The 24,385-nt window shown below is 43.8% G+C and overlaps 1 protein-coding gene across 2 annotated transcripts in view; it reads right to left on the bottom strand.

The window, feature by feature from the left end:
* Nucleotides 1–23,028, bottom strand: part of MYLK2 (myosin light chain kinase 2) — a 68,192-nt gene extending 45,164 nt beyond the window's left edge. Inside the window, exon 1 of one of the 2 annotated variants that reach the window (XM_088467067.1) lies at nucleotides 22,921–23,028. Coding sequence is in view for 1 of the 2 variants with exons in the window: in XM_088467066.1 (XP_088323192.1) it covers nucleotides 9,962–9,968 (7 nt within the window). In the remaining variant the exon portion in view is untranslated. Of the gene's footprint in view, nucleotides 1–9,961; nucleotides 10,021–22,920 lie in introns of those variants that run through there. The other variant, XM_088467066.1, reaches the window with a different exon arrangement.
* Nucleotides 23,029–24,385: the final 1,357 nt, after the last annotated feature.

Here is a 24,385-nt window from a genome sequence, read left to right on the forward strand (position 1 = left end):
ATTTTGTTCCCCATAATTTTCGGAACCAGGACTGGCTCCCCAAAAGCCATAACCAGTCTGGGGCTAGTTATGGCTTTTGGGGAGGGGGGCCTACATATTTTTTTTTTTTTTTTAAAACACTATTTTTTATATTTACAGGCAGAAACATACATAATTCACACTGATCTGTGTATGTTTCTGGCAAACTCGCAGCTCCGGAGGGGAGTGTTTAAATCTTCAATTTGGCAGAGAGTTTGTTGTCATCTCACCCGAGATTGTCATCTCGATTCTTGGTAAATTTGCGAACTGTATATTTTAGGTGAAAAGCACTTCCGAGTTTGCCCGATGATGATAAGATTCGAGTTTGCGATCTCACCCGAGTTTTACGAGTGAGAAGAGAGAACTCTCCCAAACTCACCAGAGTTTGCCTGTAGTAATTTGCGAGATGAAAAACATGCCTAAATTCACCCAAGATTGGCATCTCGATCAGACTCGATTGTTAGTAAATTTATCACCTTAGAGGCAGATGTCATCCTGACCCTTTCCATCTGGGAAATATTTGTTTGCCCCTGAGCTTAATACCAACATTTCCGAAATTATCCTGGTGTAAACTAATTAAGTGATGGAATAATAATGTTTTATAACATTTCATTATATGAGCCCAAGTTAACATAAAAAAAAAAGATTTCAAAATGGCTGCTACATTCATAGTAGACAAATATCATTAGGTAAAATCTTTGATGTTAATGTCTTTGCAGAGGATGTTCTAAGAGGGTCCACACACTCTGGGCCTGATTCAGAGATATACGCAAATCGAGCGATTGTTTGCAAATGCGTATGCACGAAAGCCACACTACACATGCACGATTGCATTGCGATTATTTTCATTCAGAGGAACCACTCTCAAAGTGAGCGACGGGTAGTCAGCGTTTGTGGGTGGTAACGGGAAGGGGGGGAGGTTAGGAAAAAGCAGTCACGCTTGACTGTTTAAACGCCTTTTAATGGGCATGCACAAATTAGCCATTTTCATTTCCTTTGCAGCATGAGAGCTCTCTGTGTGTCAGGAGAGCTGCAGTGTTTGCGGCTGGTCAGACTTGACTTACAGTACATGCTGCATTACTGCCCATTGTGCGTCAATGGTACCGAGACATGACATGGCAGCAGTTGGCGTCCATATGCTCGGCTAGGCTTTAGCACCTGCAATCCGTAAGAGATTGCAGCTGCGAATGCATTAGCGTTATTATGTTTATTTCCCTGCTGTCCAGTCCGTCCTGTACAGACCCATGCCCCTAAAGCTGGGTACACACTGATAGATATATATCGCCGGGTGTGTACAGCGGATATGTCTGTGAACAACGTCATTCACAGACATATCCGATCTGCTGTGCAGCACAGCAGATGGCCAATATATCAAAAAGATAGATCGGTCATCTGCTGGTGTTTACGGGCGACCCGCCGATCACCCGTACACATGCTGCGGGACCCATTGGTGATTGATAGCTCAACTGGGCGGGCTATTTAAATGCCCGCACATTTGAGCTGTCAAGCTCGGCACATTGGGCAGACGAATTGGTAAGTGTGTAAACATTTACCAATCGTCAGATAGGTTGACGGTTCGGCCGTACACACCAGCACCTAGTGTGTACCCAACTTCACTCCTAATCCAAGTGCACTACAGAAACCCATAGCAGCCTACTTGTCTACTCAGTGTTTATTTAAGCAGATATTTCTCTGCTGGTATGCCAGAGGCACAGACAGGACCATGTTCTGAGCCTAATTATAGAACATCAGGATTTTCGCCTTCTTAACGCTGGCACCTCTCCAGAAATTCTCTCACGCTTGGCACTGGACACACAGAGCCAAGATATGGGACTCCCTGAACCCTCAGAATATGAAACCAAGCATAGAGGGCAGAGAATCATCGGAGGAAATGTGAGGAATGTCAAAGGGCTTTCCTACTGAAGAGGAAAAACAATGAACATGTATCCTATGTTTATACATGGATACATAGGTAGAAAATGTTTTGCATGCAGAATCTATTTTTCAGTATATTTTTTTCCAACTGCATGGATGGTGGTTGTTAGTAAACTAGACGATATCTTGAGCGATTTGGCCGATTTCGGCGCATCAGAACAACAAATCGTTCATATTGTCCAGTGCGTACGCACGATGTTGATGCACGCACCCTCCAGTCGTCAGTCGCATCCTCAAATCTTTTGTACATGCAGAAAGATCTGAGGATGTTGCTAGCGATGCCATGCTGCCTAATGCAGCATGGCCCCCACTACCCGCCCGCTGTCGCTATCGCCAAGTCTGTATGCACATGTCGATGCCGGCACCCCGCTGGGTCTGCGCACTATAGATTGGCTGGGTACACATTGTCTAATGTGTACCCAGCTTAAGTTTCACATAAGCTATAGGCATCAATAGCACAGGATTTTGAGCGGCCAAACTACATTGCAAAAGTAGAGCCACTGTTTTATCCAACAAAAATGGATTGTAAGATCTAAAGCTATGTATAAACTCCTACAAATAATGTCCTTAAACACAGAGTTCTAAATGTACCGTAATCACTTAAGTGTTCATTATGAAAATGTTTATTATAAGCAATAAGGCACCCCGTGACTTTCTGATTTCTCTGGCTACAGCCTTGTGCTCTCATATAGGAGACTATGCATTATCAGTACAATTGAGTATTGTTCTGGTTGTGGAACAGCTACTCCAAAAAGCAGCTGTCCAGTGAGTCCTATCACCTACACTTTCACCGCTAATTACTATCAGTGACAGTTTACAGTGCAAGCGCACATCCACAAGTTCATGCATGTATGTGCACAGAGAGGGCCACTGAGGAAGAGGGATCAGTGTGCATCCTTCTTCGCCCTCTGGAACTCCTTTCAATAGGAAGGAGCGGCCATATGTATGAGTCTCATCTTATCAGTTCTTGTACCGAAATTTCAGGACGACTATGTGCCCTTTTATCAAGGCTGAACAGGAGGGAAACAGAAGAAAGGCCGCGTGATATGAGGCTCATACATATGTAATATATTTCAGTTACTCTCAACTATGCGTTGAAACTGTTATATACCTTTGTTACATGGATACATTGTGAGGTTTGTTGCAGGACAAATGACTCAGACTGGGTTCATTTGGAGGCTTTGAAAAGTTGCTATTCTTATACTTTGCTACAATGTGTTTTGCATGGAGCAACACCTTGCCCTATATACAGTAAAATGTTGGTGGTATTACAAAATCCCTTCACGAGTGCTGCATCAGTTATTTAAAATATTTTAAGATTATATTTATTACAATATACTTACCTGGACCCACACTAGAACTGCAGCGAGTGGAGGACGGCAACTCCTCTCCTTTTTGCACTGCGATTGTGATGTCAGAGCCCCAGAGCTGGCAGCAAGAGTAGGATTGTCTTAAATGAGGCACTGGCAGAGAGTAAAGCTGGCCACACACACTAAACAACTCGCAAAAGCTGCAATGTCGTCAACGATTTCCCTTGAACTCCATGGGCAACTCGCCGGCACTCCTGGACAGACGATATCTTGCTAAACTGTGCAATGTGACTAACGACCTATCATGTGTCATTGATGATTTCCAGTGCATCGTTAAGGAGATTGCCAGATCTTACCCGCAGTAGGTAAGATCTGAAGATATGACAAACGAACTGCGTGACCGCGATTCGGATCATTATCACTTGTGGAAACTGCACGCATTTGAACGATGCATCTTTCCAAAGCTTTGAAATCGTGCAGAAAATTGTCTAGTGTGTGGCCAACTTAAGAGCCGGGGAGAGAGGAGGGTAAGAGGCCCCTCCTCCTCTTCTCTGATCAGACACATCGCTTCTTTGGTACGGTCCATGGTGGCATACTAGAATGAGTCAGACTGACTCATTATAATGCCGCCAGGCGCCACCTGCTGGGTATCTTGTGACGGGTCCCGTTGCAATGCTCTAGCCACACCACCACTAGTTCCACCCAGCAGTGCAAGTATGGCGGTACGAGGCGGTATGGAGTAACATTAAGAAATTCATAGCCGGTACACCACACCCTCTACCATAGGGTGAGGCTAAGGGACACAGGGTGAGGGGGTTGAGGCTGAGAGACACAAGGGAGGGAGTTGAGGCTGAGAGACACAGGGGAGGGGGTTGAGGCTGAGAGACACAAGGGCCAGGAAGCTGGAGAGACATGGGGCAGTAGGTTGAAAAGACAAGAGGCTGGAAGGGATACAGGGGGCAGGAAGTTGGAGGGAATATAGGGGGCAGTAGGTGACACAAAGGGCACAAGTCTGGTTGAACCTCTGTTGTAGAATGATGTCATTGCTTATATTCCTAAACAAACAGGCATCTTCTGGACCATGTGAGCTACTCTTGCATGTAAGTTGGCATGTGTAAACATGGGTGCTCTCTCTGGGAGTGCCAGTGTCATATAATACAAGAATTTTATTTATTCTGCCAAGTGAAACTACTGCCTACTATGTTACTAGGTGAATGGTGGTCGGAATGTGTTAATTAAGTCCCTTATTTATTATCATATGAGAAGGCTTGACACCCATTCTTTTCAACACTGCTCACTGTATGCCATTACAACTGCTATCTCTGGCACTCCATGTACTTGCTGGAATTACATGGTATGTGCAAAGACACTTGTTTCCTGTTCACCAACTGGACTGAGAGAGACTCAGCTGGAGCCAGGTGGTTGATGCAAGAGTGTTACAGAGGTAGCCGTCTTGAAGAAACACACTTGCACCAAGCAACAAACCAAAAAGGAATTACATATAATCCCTGAAATTTATGGCAGCCAGGGAATGCTGGAACTTATAGTTTCATTAGTGCTGTAAAGGCACAGATTGTTGCCTAGTTCTGGTGCAGACCTTGGATACCAGCTTTTCTTGCTAGGCACTATACTAATACATACTTGTCAATATTTTATCTGGGTCACCCAGGAGATGCCAGAGTGGGAAGCGCAGGTGGTAAGTGCAGGATACGGTATTGTGAAACGCATCTTTGTTTTACTACTCCTTGCCCTACAGTGTTGTAATTGCCAGTATTGTAAAGTTGGGATGGATTCACCATAAACATTGAACCCCCACACTGCTTTTCTCTGGAGAAGTGGGTGGAACCAGCAAGCTGCTCTACTCTCTACGGAGTTGGAGTGGGTTGATGCAGGAATCAAGTGTGCTAAAGAATCTCTGATGCCACAACAATGTGAACTGCGATGGCAGGGGCAAGGTTGGTGGGCTAGCAGTTTTACTATCCGCGTGGACATCTATTGGGAATAGTAACCTTACCCGAAGCGTGGTGAGCGAAGCAGGCCTGCATGGGTACACGCTAGGTCCCATGTTCTGAACTTGAGCCAACCTTGCTCCTCCCCTGCCATCATGGGTCACATGGTTGTGACATCAGAGGTCCTTTAGCCTACTTGAATTTAACCGTTCGGGAATGCTCTTTGGACATTATAAAAGAAGGCATATAAGCAGACCCTCTGCTAATGTGGCACAGGTCCTCCCACTACTGTTGAGATGTTAAAAACAGCCAGGATGGAGCCCAGATTGTATACAAAGGATTTTAATGATGATTTCCGTTTACCTAAATGATCTTATCTGAAATTTGTTGCTATAACTCATAAAGACTTCTGCTGCTATGGACTTGAAACACAAATGGAACGCATGATTGGAAGTAGTTCTATTGGGAAATCAGCATCTGGAAATCGTCATAACCGGAAGTCGCGGCGGCCATCTTTGATCCGGTATTTGGAACGCAAAACGGAAGCTGGTATAAGCAAATCGGGCTCCAGCGTTTGCGATTAACATCACCTCATGAGATCCAGCTGAATGAAATTTGATTAATGTATTTAGACTGGGAGGGGTATATAAAGACCTATTATACAAGGCAGCCATATCCGCTTTTGCCAAAGAAACTTGAATCCGAAACGCGTTAAGCGGTGGCTGCAGACTTGGTGTAGCAGACCTAGTAGTGATTCCATCCATTTGTTCCCCTCTTCTTGGACAAGCTAAGTATCCGGAACTGGGCTCCATCCTGGCTATTTTTAACATCTCAGCAGTAGTGGGAGGACCTGTGCCACATTAGCAGAGGGTCTGTTTATATGCCTGTGTCACAAGCCGTGGCAGCAGCTTGTTTCCAACAGGCTCGGGACCTACACTGACTCAGAATCCGGTTCCGCTGATTACCAAGCACCGGGGATGCTGCAGAGAGTGACTCATACTCCATATGCTGCTGATTGGCTGCTCCTCCTATTTGTAGCTTCCAGATTCATTCCCCCTCGCCGGTTATAGAGTTTCCTCCTACAGCTCGGTCTGGTTGTTCCAGCTATCCTCTGTGATTGTCTACACTTCAGCCGCTGCTTCTATTTACCACTCTCCGTCTCCCTCCACGCTGCCTTCCAGGCTTCAGCAGGTAGCTCAATTATTCAAGACTGTTGTTCCACTCTGCTCTGAATGCTGTTAGCTTGCTGTCTGTTTTCACCATCCACATGCTGTGCTCAGTGTATGCAGACCCAAGCCTTTGGGTCCGTGCTTCCTCTGTATAATCAGCAGCTACAGCTTTCTCAGCCCTACTGTGTGTAATCAAACTACATTTACACCTGAACTGTTCACCATCCACATGCTGTGCTCAGTGTATGCAGGCCCAAGCCTTTGGGTCTGTGCTTCCTCTATATAATCAGCAGCTACAGTTTTCTCAGCCCTACTGTGTGTAATCAAACTGCACATTTACAACTGAACTATTTTCAGCCTGTGTTATCCTGCCCTGCTGGCAGGCAATTCATCTAGCCAAGAAATCCTGCCCTCCTGGCAGACAACTCATCTAGCCAAGAAATCCTGCTCTCCTGGCAGGCAACTCATCTAGCCAAGAAATCCTGCCCTCCCGGCAGGTAACTCATCTAGCCAAGAAATCCTGCCCTCCCGGCAGGCAACTCATCTAGCCAAGAAATCCTGCCCTCCCGGCAGGCAACTCATCTAGCCAAGGAATCCTGCTCTCCTGGCAGGCAACTCATCTAGCCAAGAAATCCTGCCCTCCCGGCAGGCAACTCATCTAGCCAAGAAATCCTGCCCTCCCGGCAGGCAACTCATCTAGCCAAGAAATCCTGCCCTCCTGGCAGGCAACTCATCTAGCCAAGAAATCCTGCCCTCCTGGCAGGCAACTCATCTAGCCAAGTTTTCCTGCCTTATCTGGTGAAACACTTTACCATAACAGCCTGTTAGTTTTTTAAAACTATGTGAGTGTAACCGTTGAAAATTAAAATTATTTGTTTGTTTTTAGATCTCTGCACTATTAGTCTTTCTGTTTGTCTTTTTATTTCCTTGTGATCTCTGATGAGGACATAAATAGAGGTACACTACCCTTGAATACAGAGCTGCAGAGAATAATAATTAGGGAACACTTGCCAAGTTTATAAACTTATGGTATTTATGGATTTATGGTCTTCATGGTAATCCTTGAAAGCGCCTGAATGGAGACAAAAGATCTTTTATCCTACACAATTGCATCTAGGTGAAAACTTCCTTTATTTGTACTCTGCTGGCTGATTCTGGGGACTTGCTGCGCACAAATATCACCATACATTTGTATAAATTGTAATTAAAAGGGATGAAAGAGAAGCCCATCTGGGGTGATCTGAAAACTATTAATAGCGAATATCTGATTGGTTGCTATGTGTTACAGCACATAGGGCCTGATTCAGCAAGGAACGCAAAGGAGAGAACGCACGCACTTGGCCGATGTTTGTGCACTGCGCATGCATCGCACTGCGCGTTCACGAACTAGTCAGTGCGATCGGGCTAGGGTACGCAGACCCCTCTGATATTGATTGACAGGTAGTGCCATTTGTGGGTGGTGACGGGTGGTGGTCAGTCAAACGCAGGCGTTATAACGCCATTATAGGGGCGTGCATAATTAAGGCAGTGCGGCAGCATACGCAGCCATACCGTAAGCTGTACACAGGAAGCGGACAAAATCCTGCGGCAGGTCAGGTCAACTACGATTATGCTAATGAGTCCGATGGTTCTCGATGTTTACGCTATCTTGCGTGCTGATCAGGCTGTGAGTAAAGGGAAATGTGCGGCATAGTATGGAGCTGGGCGTCTGCATCTTGTGCTGCGATCTCCGTGCGTATTCATTGATTAGCATATTCTCGCAGCGGACGGGTGCGTGCACCTGCATCCGTGCGTTCCTTGCTGAATCAGGCCTATGGTCACTTTATTTAATAAGGGCCCTGTGTGAGAAACAGAAAAAAACTTTACTATCATTATCATTCCAGCAGAGCTACTTTGGAAGGGGACATTGTATTAGGCTTTTAAGTAACTGTCAGATGAATCAGTTTCCTACCTCTCATTCACCTGCATTATGAAGGAGCTTATGGCAAAGAGGACTGTTATAAATTAATAAAATGATTAAGTGACAGTGAAGTAAGAGTTGTTAGTACTTTATGGAGGATTGTCGCACCATCAACATTTGAGGCACGTTAGGGTTTACTCTAGCTACTCTCCTCAAATCTAACTAAACATGGCCTGAAGCTGTGGATTTGTGATTTGGAACGCAGCAGCGTTCCCGACATGCCGGTGACACATTCATGAAACCTCCCCTTTTTGTGATCACTTTAGTTCAACTTCCAGTTTTCACCCTTAGATGCCCAGGGAACACAAACCCCTTCTCATGTATTAGTGATGCCATAAGAAATTGTGAACGGCTTAGAAAACTTAAGTTTGCGTGTGCGCAGTTAAGTGACATAATGTACTACACCCATTTTGCCAGTAATAGTCTAACCAATAGACTACCCAACCTGAACCAAGGTAAAATGTAGGTATACAAAACGGAACCAGTATGAATGACTGCAGGACTACAGCCCGGCGGTTCAAATCCCGATGCCGGCAGCCTGATGGTTCAAAATCCTGACAGCGCAGGTAAGTATACTATCCCTAACTCCTCCCCCCCCCCAACCCACCCTTAGGGGTGCCTAACCTCAACCTCCCCCCGTTAGTGCCTAAACCTAACCCCCCTTCCCCACAACCTAACCCTCTCGGGGGGGGTACCTAACCCTAACCCCCCCCATCCCCGGCTAAGTGTATACTTACCCCCGGGTGAGGACGATCGGTCCAGCGTCCAGTTGGCATTGGGATTAACATAGGCGCCAGCATTTAGACGCCTATGTTAAATCCCTTGCCGGGATTTCTGTGTTGGGATTGAGACCCGCGGCCATGCAGCCGCCGGTCAAATAACTACCTCCCATGTAATACCTAAACTGGGCATTGCCTATTTTTTTCAGCCGATTTGTAAGACTAATTTGTCCAGAAATTGTCATTTGCTGTATATGAGCATCTAATGCAATTTGCATGACTGATTAATGAAAAGATCCAGACTGATCAGCAGGGATAAAAACCCTATCCTTCTCAATCTGCTTGTGCTGCCATTGGTGCCCTCACAAACAGTTTGCAGTCCTGCACACCTCACAAACATTTTGGACGAATGCATTTGAAACATTGGCCAAAGATCTAGTTATTTCTCATTCAGGCAGGATGAACAGATCAGCAAGAGTGTGGCCCACTGCACATGTGTCAGCTCTCCGTTGCTCAGAATATAAAGCACACATAGGGGGCGATGCAGAGGTGGATGCAGTACACACAGCAGCTGTGTCTTTGGACGCAACTGCTGTGTGCAAATATGCTAACGCTGCAGGAGGAGTCTTGTGTTATTAGATGCTCCGCATGCTTTTGTGATCCACTGCTACGTCTCCTCTCCTCCCCCAAAGGGCCACAGCCTGTCATTCAGGCTACGCTGTAGGGAACACTAAGCGACCACGCAGAATGGGTCATGCGCAATCCTCCTGCCATTGGAGCTATACGCAAACATCATGATTGCGTACAACTTTGAATCGGTCCCCTAGTCACCATGACAACAGTGGTAACTGTTATTAGTAATAAATACGTATACGTGCCACTGTCAGCCCACACTGTTTACCTGCCATCTGCAGAGATGAGGATTCTGCTGCATCTCCAACTCTGTAATCCCCTGCAATGCCCAGCCGATCACTAATCATACTTCTGTTTCCTTCAGATGCTACAGAGATTACGGACATGTCAGTCCTTATGGAAGCAGATGGTCTAGTTTACAGTCTGGTTTGGAAATAACAGTAATATAACCATCTCTTATTACTGTCCTGAAGGATGCATTGTACTCATTCCAACTGCTGCAGATACTCAGCACTGCCCGTTGCTTATAGGGATGCATAGTAAATGGTCCATTGAGTGCAAATAATGTATATGGAAACCCCAAATACTAGCATCAGTTTTATACCCTCAGCCGGATGTCATTTAAAGATTCATTAAAATGAGTTGCATTATACCCAGGGAGAGGTAGGTTTTTTTCTATGCACAGCAGACTTCCTGCCAGTAATATTACTGAATACACTGCACTTTGCCTATTAGCCTCCATTTACAGAACATGGCTGGCAATAGAAAACGATGACAAACTCAGCTACACAGTGAAGGAAAATACAATATAATATATATGAAGTTATGGAATGTTTTATCCAGGTATCCAGGAATGGCATTTCTTTTATACGCCAAGGTATGATTGTGAGAAATGGCATGATCTTGGGTGTTGTCGCAGATAATAATTTAGGGACTGCTTTCAGGCAGCTCTGCTCAGTTTTACTATAAGTTATTATAATATTTATGTTAATCGTTTAATTTAGTTTTTCCTGTTCTTCATGTTTTATCCAGTACATTACACTAACTGCACAGCACAGGCTTACCCCAGCCAGCAGAGGCATAGAGCTACGACATGTACAGAAAGCCGACCTTTGAGCTAGCACGCTAATCTGGCAGTCTGACCTGGCTTCTAAATCAAGCTGTGAGACCTCACTCCTGAGCTGACATCCTCTACTGCTGTGATGGATTGAGTGGGGTCTATTTATCATTAATTATTTGCAGTATATTCCCCATAATCACCCATTCTGTGAATACCCGCAAATATTAAGTATCCATTAGGGATCGGAGATATCTGCTGCGTTCTCTTCATTTCCGACAGCAGCCGAAACCCCCAGAGCTGTTTGTATGGGATACGATGGTACAGAAACAGACAAATCTCAGGTGACCACTCCAAATTATTAATAATATATATATAAATGCAATAAAATTTTGCAATCAATAGAGGTTTTTAGCATAATCATGGCCAAGGTTATGGGCCCACCCACCATATCCAGGTAACCTCTTTCGGGTAGGTCCCTAACATACTAGGGTTCAAATCCAGAGCGCAGGACCCCCGAAAAAATGGCCCAGCCAAGCCGCCCCAGGGCACCACCATAGTAAGAAAAGTGCAGTGTAAAGAGATAGTTAGGAGCAGCTGCATATAAAGAATGAAAATAAAAAAGTGAAGTACATATATATTAAAGACACACAGTGAAGGGTTAAAATGTGTTATAAAGGAAAATGTGTTATAATGCGGTGCCCTGAGACAGATTAACCAACGCAATCCAGGGGGACCCACACCCCAAAAATGAACCAAAGTTGCACTACAGTATATAACTTGTAGGACTTATCTAGAATTGTGCCTAATACAGTGTGCATATACATTACCATACTCCATGCTTTTAAACCAATAAGGAAGGGTGCTAGTCCAGAATGAGGGCGTCTCTTTTCCCTCAGAAGTGCAATACAGCACATTAAATGGAGCATATGGGAAAGATTTCTGGACTGCACAACCTGACTATATATATGATGGGAGGTGCTACCTGATGAGACTAGTTGCAGGCACAGAAACAGACAAACCTCAGGGCACCGCATTATAACACATTTTCCTTTATAACACATTTTAACCCTTCACTGTGTGTCTAATATATATGTACTTCACTTTTTTAGTTTCATTCTGTATATGCAGCTGCAGCTGCTCCTATCTCTTTACACTGCACTTTTCTTACTATGCTGGTGCCCTGGGGCGGCTTGGCTGGGGCAGTTTTTGGGGGGTCCTGCGCTCTGGATTTGAACCCTAGTATGTTAGGGACCTACCCGAAAGAGGTTACCTGGATATGGTGGGCGGGCCCATAACCTTGGCCATGATTATGCTAAAAACCTCTATTGATTGCAAAATTTTATTGCATTTATATATATATTATTAATAATTTGGAGTTGTACACTAGAGATTTGTCTGTTTCTGTGCCTGCAATTAGTCTCATCAGGTAGCACCTCCCATCATATATATATAGTCAGGTTGTGCAGTCCAGAAATCTTTCCCATGGGATACAATGGTGTTAGATTTACCAAGCTTGGCCCCCGCAGCTTACACCATCTGAAGATGGAGTTGTTCTGCTGTAGCCGATGGGCTACATGTCGCCAAATTTATCGTGAGAGAGTCCCTCCGTAACTCCCCATCAATGGCCGCCGCACACGCCTGGTCAGTAGATCACGTATACACAGAAGTCCTGATAGAGGAGTTAAGAGACTGCTGATGCGGTCACTTCACTCAGACCACATTGCAGGGACAGGCTACTTTTGGAGCCCCTGTACCTGCATGTGCTATTTAATATATTCGGGAGCTAATATCATGCCCATATTGCATTGAAGTATGTGATTATTGATAAATGGGCCCCAGTGAGATGCTGGATAAAATTCTCCTTCCCGCAGTTATGCCATTACATTTGCTTACTACTAGCGATGTGCGCCGACCCCCGTGTTTTGGTCTTGGATCTGTATCTCCTTGTGTTTTGGATCTAGATGTGGTTTTGACAAAACCACCCCTTGCGTGTTTTGGATCTGTATGTTTTTTCAAAAATTTATAAAAACAGCTAAAATCAATTTATTTATTTTTGTTCCTACAATATTAATAACCTCAATAACATTAATTTCCGCTTGTTTCCAGTCAATTTTGACCACCTCACAATATTGTTTTAATCTGGTTTGGGCCCAAAATTGCACCAAGCTAGCTGGCTGACTAAGTTAAGCGGCAGCAGTGGGTGGCACAAATATGTGGCAGTTCAACTTCCAACATGGCACATAAGGAAACATATGTTTTCATTAATCAAGAGGCCTGAGGGAGTTGGAGTATGTATGTGGTTGAAGGCAGGGACAGGAAAGATTGATTAGTAGTAAATTAATTTCACTTTTTGATTCCGAAGCAAATTTATGAGGGAGGAGAGGAGAGCATGGGTGAACAATATGTCCCATATTTTACCCACAAAATCAACTTGGTGGTTCAGAAATTTTTTTTTTAATTAAAGGGGCATGCAGGAGATGCTGCCTGTAGCCATAAACATTTCTGGACATTTTTGCCATTCAGAAACTGCCTGTCAAAGATTGCAGTGGCAGTTCAACTTCCAACATGGCACATCAGGAAACAAATGTTTTTATTATTCAAGAGGCTTTGCCCCAGAAAAATCCTTGAGCACTATGCCTGCTGCTGCTGGGAGTGGATTTTCATCCCAGAAGGGGACCAAGAAGACTACTAGTACTTTAAAAAACAATTGACTGTTAAACAATCCTTTGCAAGAGGGAGCAAGTATGACAACAGTCACCCAGTTGAACAGCGGATCACGGATGCCATAACATCTATGCTAACCTATATGCTGCTTACCCCAGCCTATACCATCACCACAGCTGCGCTCCCTGTTAGATTGGGGATTCATTGTTCACTTTAGTGAATGTGAGCTCCATTCTCATCCATATCACCACAACCCCTACACATCTTCTGACCTGGGCTACAAGAGGAGCAGCTGCACTCCGGAATATGGCTGCATGAGTTGCCCCTCTGACTCGCTGACATTCAGGTAGAGGGGCCATGGGCAGGGACACTATATCAGAGAAAGCAGTATTAGCAGCTTTATTCCTATTTTAAATCATATCCTCTAATTTCATTTTGAAAATGTTTGTGAATCTTCTCAGCTGAAGCATTTGTGACGTCATTATGTTTTATATATTACGTACATTATTTAGCACTCTGTTGTTGTCTTGTAGTCGGCATGTACACTAATCATTTATTCACGATTGAGAATAGAAGTGAAAAGTAGCATTTTTTTATTGTTAATTTTGTATTATTAAATAGTAAAATTGTGAATATTACACTGCGGTTCCACTTACAGTGTCACAAGATTTTTTTATGAATAAGAAAAAAATAACACACTGCGCTACCATTTACAGTCACAAGATTATTTATGAATAAGAAAAGAATAACACTGCATTACCACTTAGTCACAAGATTATTTATGAATAAGAAAAAAATAATACACTGCGAAACCACTTAGTGTCACAAGTTTAATTATTTATGAATAAGAATAACACACTACACTATCACTTACTGTGATAAAATTAATTATTTAAGAATAAGAATAACACACTGTGCTACCACTTACAGTGATGTCATTAATGTTTTATATATAACGCATGTTTATTTAGCACTTTGTTGTGGTCTTGTTGTCAGCGTGTAGAGTAATCATTTATTCACAATTGAGGAAAGAAGTGAAAAGTTGATTAGACTGCGCTACCACTTAGTGTTTCAAGATTATTTATGAATAAGAATAACACACTGCACTACGACTTATAGTGTCACAATACGTGGACGATAAACCGCGGTCTGGCCGGCAGGCTCACCAAACAATAATAGTGCAGCTAAGTTGCTAACGCACACACACACAAAAAAAAAATATATTTTTTTTTTTGTGGATTGATATTGATATTATTCATTTAATTTTACTTTTATCTTTTTCACACTGGGGAAGAGCACCCCTGAATGAGGCAGCAGCCCCTTGATGAACAACACAGACAGCATCCCTTCTTCATGGACAACAAATCACCCCTGCTGAGTGCGAACACACCACCTGCAGAGTCACAAATACGTGGATGATAAACTGCGGTCTGTCCGGCAGTGTCACCAAACAATAACGCAGCTAAGTTACTACCTCACAAAAAAAAAAAAAAAAAACACTCCTAATTGACAGAGCACTCCCCCCTCCCTGGACAACACAGCACCCCTTTATGGACTGCAGCCCTAGCCTCTTGACGGACAGGACGACAACAACAGCAGCCCTTATGTATAATACAGCAGCAGCCCCTTGACAGGACAAGTGACACAGCAGCTGCAGCACCCACTGAAGCCCCCCTTTATATACTGCAGCCCCTTTATGGACAATTCACATTCCACACCCAGAGTGAAAATGGCGCCGATCACCGGGACCTTTATAGAATCCAAAACCAGCGAGAATCCGACAGCGGGAGGATGACGTTTTGAGATCCGAGTCATGTGGGAAAACCCAAGCCTAGCTCGGTTCTCGTCTCGGATCTGGAAGTTTGGGTGGGTCCGGTTCTCTGAGAACTGGACCCGCTCATCTCTACTTACTACATAGTGCACATAGCACTATATAGCATCATTGCCAACTGTCCCATGTAATTTTTTTTTAGCAGGTGAGATGTACTGTAATTCTTAGGTTTTATTATTTTGTAAGATAATTATTATTGGAGAGGAGTATTTATAATACAGAAGTGTACATCAGTCTCAAGTTCTGTAAATATGACAGGGTGATTGTAGTGAAACAGTGATTGGCTGCCTCACAGACTCCAACCAGGGCACCTTCTGTGTGCTCCTGTGTTATACCCATGTTTGCATGGATGTCCTCCAAGTACTCCGGTTTCCTATCCCACTTCAAAAACATACTAGTAGGTTAACTAACTGCTGACAAAAAAACAAATCCGTGTGTGTGTGTATGCATGTGTGTGGTAGAGAATTTAGACTAATCTATAATAGGCAGAGACTGATGTGAATATCTCAATATTTTGGTACAATGCTGCATAATATCATGCTCCAAGATCAGCCGGGACAGAATTAGTGTTTGCCATATAAGGGGTATGATACCATCGATGGGCATTCATACTGTGGGTTTTGGGCCAATCAGGGAAGTGGACTGGGACTGTATAGGGATTGGTCAATAAAGATGGGGCGGGACTGAGCATGGTGCCAGCTAAGCTCCATGCTCTGGCGCCTGAAAGAAAAAATCTAAATTACTGCCTTCTCTACCATCAATGGCAAAAAAAAACATCTCCACCATTGAACCATCGATTGTCATCTCTAGACAGCATCACACGTGGGGCCTAATTCTGAGTCGGATGAAATGCCAATATTCATGCAAATGGTAAATGTTTTTCAACTGCGCATACATCGTAGTCATGAGAAAGTCACAAAGCACAAGCGTCAACTAGCGTGTGCGTATAAAGTTGCAGTATCGATTGAAATGCAGACTCAGAAATTTTTGAAAATGTTGTGGCCATTCCTGGGCGGTGTCTATTCAGACACATTGATATGGTCTGTCTCATGGGCATGTGATGGGAGTTTCGCAGTATTGTCACTGAAGTGGTTGCAGACTCAGATGCACGGTCACTCACATTGGAGGCCATACTCTGGCATAGAATCTGCATTTAGCATGGGGTTGGGGCAAGATTCATTGGTGCGACTGACTGTCATGACTAAAAATGCACCAAGTAGTATTTGAGCTTCTAAAGACATTGTCGAAGCTGAATAATTGAGTAAGACAAGTTCAGTTTAAAATTCAATCACAGCGATGCCATCTTGCGACTGGCCGCAAGACTCCATTTTAGAAATGCGATCGCAAGACGCCATTTTGCGAATGGCCGCCTAAGCGCCATTTTAGATAAACTCACGTTAGTACATGTGGTGATAATACCATTAGCATCATGCGAAGGCATCTGTGACCATTATCATATGAAGCAAGTGGCCAGGTGACAACTGGCTTGGGTAGATAAGTTTCCTGCATAGTGTTTGTTCACTACGGGTGGTCTGGCTAGAATAAATAAGCAAGCTTCCTACAATGACACAGGAAAGGTGGGAGGGCCTGCTGACAGGAGATGTAGAACTATCTGGCCCAGCATGCTAAAATGTTAGAGACAAGGCACTTATCCTCACACACACATTAAATATGTCTTTATATCAAACCCCAAATACTCACACATTTCATATTCACACATAAGGTTCCATAAGCATCAAAATGTATGATTCAAGTTGGTTAAGTTAGTTTAAATGCTAAGAAATAAAGGTTTTTGATAACTAAGGTATTATACATGATAAGCAAGGTGTGTTTGGTCTCGTTCTGATGCATACGCTTTTTACAGCATCCCGGTGTTATCGGTGGAGAGATCGCATCATGCAAACTCAAGTTACGGATCGCAGAACTTACAAGCAACAAAATGTTTACCTGATGAAATGTTACAGGGAGACGTTACCAGAAAGACTCCGGCTGTTAGAGGCAGGGAAAGTCTATTTGAAACAACCTGTTAAATGTGCCGTAACATATGCGTCTCCTCTGGGAACCAATGATATCAGCAGGAAATTTCCCCTTTGTCCTGCTTTAGTCTGGGGGGGAATAAATACATGTGCCCATATACTGGTTTAGGAGTCCATGCTGAAGGTTGTATGTACTAGGGGTCTCTAGTCTGAGGTCTATCTCTGGGTCCGGAGGCGCAGCGTATGTATACTGTACTTGGGTCTGTATTATTTCCTTTTTACGCCTAAATTATGTATGTATAGATTGCGTGTAACTGACTGTACTTTTACCTGAATAATACTTGTGCGTTGGCACCACAGATTCCACTCCTGTCTTTATTTGCGGTCATACTGCGTACGCAATTAGCGTTGTGTTTAGAGGTTTATAGGAAGGTTTTCAGAAGGTATAGGCAGGGGTATATAGAGGTTCATTTCTAATATTGTTAACATGGACAGTGGACATCTCAGCCATTGCACATGCAGACGCACAGCTGTACACCAGGGAAGTGCTTATAGTGGTATTAGCATAAAGTCACAGACACAAGACCCGCACAAGACACAGACAAGGACGTTGCAGCTTCGGACTCAGGATCAAGGCCATGATGTGCTTAGAATCAAAGGCTCAACAGCAAAGTGACCCTGGCCATTATTTACACATACTGATAAGTATGATGTAGTAAAGTAGCAGAAGATGGTAAGGGTTTGCGTAGGGGCACAGATCCTTTGTTAATCAATAAGTTTACTATTTTGTGATTGTAATTAATGGTTCTAGATAGATGGAGTGAAGAGGAGACCTTAATGCAGCTCGCACACTTCCCAGCAGTCTCGAGTTCCCAACATGAAGGAGCAGGGTGTCTTCCAGCAGAGGCCATGTACAATTGGACTAAATGTGGGGTTATATTTTTTTCCCAACTTTACATGTCTAAATTTTGGGTTGTAAACAACTTATAGGGCCAAATGTAATAGGTAGTCTGTTTTGGCAAATTGCGAGTTTGGTGCTAAACTCACAATTTTTCACAACTCTCCAATGTAATAGGGTGCCTGTTCACTAAAACTCGCATTTTTCAGAGTTACTAAAACTTTCCATTCTCAAACTCACATCCAGATGTTTTCACATTGAAAACAATCAGCTCGCCCAATGTAATAGAGTGTCTGTTTCAGACTCGTAAAAAAGAAAGATAACCAAAAGTCCCCAAATAATAGACCTGCTTCAGGCTAGCGAGTATATCCTGAGCAGGTCAGATTAACACAGAAACATGCACATATCCATGAGATATGTACATGTTTCTGTGTGTACTTATGTAAAATGTTTTTAAATAAAAAAAAAATGACGTGCACCCCCTCCCCAAAAGCATAACCAGCCCCAGGCTTTATAAAGCCTGTTTTGGTCCTAAAAATACAGGGGCCCCTGTATATTAAGAACCAGCACAGGGCTTTGTTGAGCTGGTCCTGGAAAATCAGGGGACAAAACGAATAGGGGTCCCCTGAAAATTCCAGAACCAGCACCGAACTCTTTCTAGCGGGGGGATAATGCCACAGCCAGGGAAAACCTTTCACCGGTTTCCCCGGCCAAAGCATTATCCCTGACCGCTAGTCAGTCCAGGCCGGGGATCCCTGGGGAGTTGGGTACCCCTCAAATAAAGGGGTACCCCTCTCCAGGGCACCCCAGGCCTAGACTGATAGCCCGGGGTTATCCCCGGCACCCTAGGGCAGTGGGTGCCGGGTTGATAGTGTAAAGATAAAGTTTGCATATTGTCTTTAGTTGTAGAACCACAAGTACCAGCAAGCCTCCCCTGCATGCTGGTATTTGGAGAACCACAAATGCCAGCATGCGGGGCATTACGGGCCACCTGGCATTTGTAGTTCCACAACGAAAGAAATACGTAAATAAACAAACAGACACCGTGAAAGTAAAATTTTAATAAAACATACATGCACACTCACACGCACACATACTCACCAAGTAATCCATAGGGGTGTACCTGAAAAAAAAAAATCCATACTCATTTCTCCTATGCATCTATCACGTCCACTGGCAATCCAGGGGTTAAAATAAAAAAACGCAAAAAAAACCTGATCCATGCCGGACTGAGCAAAGGTATGTGTGTACACATACCTTTGCTCCGCGTAAATGACCGGAGCACACGTGTGCCCCGACAGTGTCACGACATTGCATCATTGATATAACCACAAGATTAACCTCTATTAATCTTGCGGCTACGATGTAGCGGTTCCCACCATAGACTTCAATGGGGATTTCTCACCATAGAAGTCTATGGGACACACAGGCTGGCCACATTCAGCTAATCAGGGAGCTGCTCCGACGGAGATGCTCCCTGATTGGCTGGCGGCCCCCTCACTGTCGGGGCACACGTGTGCCCCGGTCATTTACGCGGAGCAAAGGTATGTGTACACACATACCTTTTCTCAGTCCGGCATGGATCGGGTTTTTTGCAGTTTTTTATTTTAACCCCTGGATTGCCTACTTGGACAAGTGGACGTGAACTACGCATAGGAGAGGTGAGTATGGATTTTTTTTTTTCCAGGTACACCACTACAAGTGCCAGTGGGCCCATAATGCCCCGCATGCTGGTATTTGTGGTTCTCCAAATACCAGCAAGCAGGGAAGGCTTGCTGGTACTTGTGGTTCTACAACTAAAGACAATATGCAAACTTTATTTTTACACTTTACACTAACACTATCAACCCGGCACCCAAGGCCATAAGGTGCCGGGGGTAACCCCGGGCTATCAGTCTAGGCCTGGGGTGCCCTGGAGAGGGGTACCCCTTTATTGGGGGGTACCCAACTCCCCAGGTATCCCCGGCCTGGACTGACTAGCAGTCAGGGATAATGCTTTGGCCGGGGAAACCGGTGAAAGGTTTTCCCTGGCTGTGGCATTATCCCCCCGCTAGAAAGAGTTCGGTGCTGGTTCTGGAATTTTCAGGGGACCCCTACTCGTTTTGTCCCCTGATTTTCCAGAACCAGCTCAACAAAGCCCTGTGCTGGTTCTTAATATACAGGGGCCCCCTACGCATTTTGGCCCCTGTATTTTTAGAACCAGAACAGGCTTTATAAAGCCCGAGCCTGGTTATGCTTTTGGGGAGGGGGTGCACTTCTTTATTTATTTTTTTTAAACACACACACACACAAGCCATCACGGATCTCACTGATTTGTGATGGCTTCTCTAAAACTCGCACCTTTTAATGCTATTCGCATTAAAAGGTGTCAGTTTACATAGTCCTAAACTCGCAAATGCAGTAGCCTCGAGCTGAAAAGTTCGCAGGCTATTGAATTTGCGAGTTTCAGTACAAACTCGCACTTTTTAAAAGTGCGAGTTTGTACTGTTACTAAAACAGACTACCTATTACCTTTGGCCCATAGTAGCTTACAACTCACACATTTCTGGGAGTTCCCCTGCATTCCTGGGACCGTAGACCAAGCAAAGTGCGCAGGATCAAGAAGACTGATGATGTCACTCATGCATTGCATAGTGCTGAGGTTCCCAGACGCGGTCCTCAGGGCTAACAGTTTAGGTTTTAGAAATATCCATGGTTGAGCACAGGTGGTTAAATTAAATTGACTGAGGTACTAATCAAGCACCTGTGGTCAAGCATGGATAGCCTTAAAAGCTGGACTATTAGGGTGCCTTGAGGGCTGAGTTTGGGAACCTCTGACATAGTGGATAGCAGTGCCATTAGAACTCACTAGAAAGTCAGCAAATAAAATAAACAGCAAAGAGGAACAATGATAACCTCAGGAGATGAGGGTATACTTTAGGGAATTTGTATACATTGATACTATAGAGGATTTTGTAACTATGTGCAAGAAGGAAAGAGTAAATTTACCCCTGAGAATCAGTTTATTAAGATGGGAGTTCTATTTGAGAAGTAGAATCTGATTGGTTGCTATGAGAAACATCACATCTTAATAGAACTCCCATCTTAGTAAATGTACCCCTCAGAGTTGGTTCAATGCCATTTCTTTTATGTGGAGTGGCAACAACCCAGTATACTTGCCAGTGACTGAACTAGACATTGATAATGAGGATTTGCTTTGTACCCACAAATATCTAGAAACACTCCTGGGTATATATTTAGCTTTTCTCTCTCTGAATGTCTTGTTACTGTGATCACCAATGGCTGGTGTGTGCAGTCATCTTCCAACCACACTTAAAAAGCCCCAATAATGCCGGACGTGATCCCAATGAAGGACCTGAGTGCCAAGCAGCAAGATTTCCAAATTAGAACTGTAGCTAAACTGGACACAGAACCTCTCTCTCGGCACTAGGGATGAGTGGCAGAACAGACTTGTGTACGAAATCTCTTTTATCTCAGTACCAAGCACCTTAAGAGGCATCATCATGGCATCTAATAACTATAGTGATGACTGTAAAGCTAAAATAAGCCAGTAAACACCCATTTATCACTTTCATAGGCATAAATAACTACATCACAGTGTTGTCGTTTATTTGGTCTTCTTCCTGTTTAAATTGTTGTCCACATACTGCCCTCCTGCGTCATCTACTAAATAGATTGGCTTACATCTTCTGTGCTTTTCATTCTTGTATTTGTATAAAGAATTAGAGCTATTTGTTTTGATTGCCTAAGTTTTGACACCGCTCTGCTTTCTGCATTGGATAACAATGTACCCAGCTTTGTTTCATATTCCTGGGCAATGGAAATAAACCATTCTTCCCAATTATATAAAATATTACTGAAAAGCACAGATGGGAGATTTAAAATCAATGTAAACACTACAGGCGAGCATATACACAACAATAAATGGTAGTGACATTGCTTAAGGCAGAGGTTCCCAATATCTTCCATCACAGTCCACATTTTAAGGATATCCATGCTTCAGCACAGGTGACTTAATTAGTACATCAGTCAATTTGATTTAACTGTCTGGACTCAAGCCTGGATGTCCTAAAAACCTGGACAGTAATGGCGGAGTTTGAGAACCTCTGGCTTAAGGGATGAAATCCATTTTTATTGCTCAAATTAATCTACACTTTGCAGAATGTTTTACTAAAGCAAAGAGAAACAGCTGTTCAGGCCCTTTTTGTTACAACTACAAAACCGTAAAAATGAACAGTATAATGAAAACAAATATCACACTAGGAAAAGGTCATTAAATGTCTAGCTTGACAAAGGGCTATGTGCAGCCCAATACACTGATTCTACTTTGGCTAGTATGCTGCATGTCTCAATAAACACCTTAGTGTTTCTCCTGACATTTGGAGTGCCATGCATTGTTTCTACTTTGTGGACTCATGATGGGCACCCTACACAAAATGTGTGTGTATCTATGTCTATATCTATCTATCTGGATTTATTTGCCCTCTACTGTTCCGAACATCTGCATCTCAAGGGAATTTAATTAGTGCAAACAATTTCTTATGGGAACTCTGAGTCATCATTTGAAAATAATAATAATTTCTAGGAACCGTGTACAGTTTAGGCAGTTCTGGAAGCAATTCCATCATAACATGGTCCTTGAAAACAAATCTAATCCCATTTTTGCCTTTTTAATGCTCAGCCATAATAAATGTACAGTCAATAGAATGATACAGATAATTGCTTTTTTATATATAACTATTTCTTTTGGCCTGTATTGAAAAGTATAACATTATCATATACTAATGGCTCTAGTTACCTTTAGTGTGTCTGCCTGTTTCCCAGGAGAGGTGCAGGATGCAGTGATCTGGTCCTCTCTGTTGCTGGTATGATATAGAGAGGACATATCTGTGCTTAGGATACAATGCTGTGTGGGTGGAGAAAGTATCCTTTACAGTCCGTGTTGCGTTATTGCCACAGAATGCACCTGTCACAGTTGGAACTTGTTCATTGGATATGTCCCATTATTTCAGCTGAAGCATTTAAAGAAACAGATCTGTGCTATACGCCTGTCCTCGTCCACCCTGCAGCTTTCCATCCGAGTTTCACATTGTTTTTTCCCCCCTATGCATCTTCACCCATCCTGCAAGCATTCCAATTACTTCCTACCCACAGTGTGTGGGTGAGCAGTGCACCAGGAGTTAATAAGCAGAGCACGGACACAGAGTGCCTTTTCCCCCTGGCTTGTGCCCCTGCCTCGGGATTACTGGGACAAACTTTAGCAGCTGTGTTGGGTACATTAGCTCCCATCACTCACTAGGAGTTTCCTGCCTGGGTTAAATAGGCAAGTTGGCAATCAGACGTGCTCTTGGCTACTGATCTGTACATGCGCTTTTGTGGACACTCTCTGAGATGAGGCATGACATTAAACCCCTGAGCTCTGCTTACTGCAATAGTGTATGGAAGTGTTTCCCACCTCTGGACTTCCATCACCCAACAGTCCAGGTTTTATTGATATCTATGTTTGAGTACAGGTGACTTAATTATTTTCCCTGTTAGTCTATTCAAGCACCTATGCCCAAAGATGGATATCCTTAAAACCTGGGTTGTGAGGACAGTAGTTGGACACCACTGTTATACGGAATGCTGGACATACAAGATAAACACAGGGAACATTGATTGCTATGAGTGCTAAGAATTCAACATTTTTGGATGTTTTTTACTTCTATAAATAAAGACCAGCAAATTGCCACTGACAAAATGGTAGTGTCTAGATGCTCTTCACAGAGATGACCCTAACGTCATCAGCTATTGTCCAACGTCATTCCCTACCATCCACATGGACAAAGAAGGGAGGGATATAATCTTGTGGCGAGCGGACAAGTTTCTTCTTTAGGTTGACTGTATGGGTATGGAATCACAGTTCCGCCTTCACTCGCGTCACTTCCAGGTCCTTAGCATGAAGGGGAACTAAGCTCTACCCTGAAAAAAAGAGAAGTCTTTATTCGGGATGCGGTTAAAATACAGATTGAGGGGATTCCGGTGGTCTGAATGCCAGCACCAGAATCCCGGTGCCGGCATCCCAAAGGTAAGTACCGGTGTTAGGGGGAGGGTTAGCATTACGGATTAGGCACTGGGGAGGGAGGGCTAGGCTAGGGTTAGCATACTGACCAACAAAGTGTCGATATTCCAACCTTGTCGGGTTGATGGCGATGGGATTCTGGCAGCCGGCATCCCGTACACATCCCCTTTATTCTGCTTGATGTAATTCTCAGTATATGTTC

The sequence above is a fragment of the Taudactylus pleione genome, unplaced genomic scaffold (assembly GCF_031769625.1).
Source record: "Taudactylus pleione unplaced genomic scaffold, aTauple2 ptg000069l, whole genome shotgun sequence".
Lineage (NCBI taxonomy): Eukaryota > Metazoa > Chordata > Amphibia > Anura > Myobatrachidae > Taudactylus > Taudactylus pleione.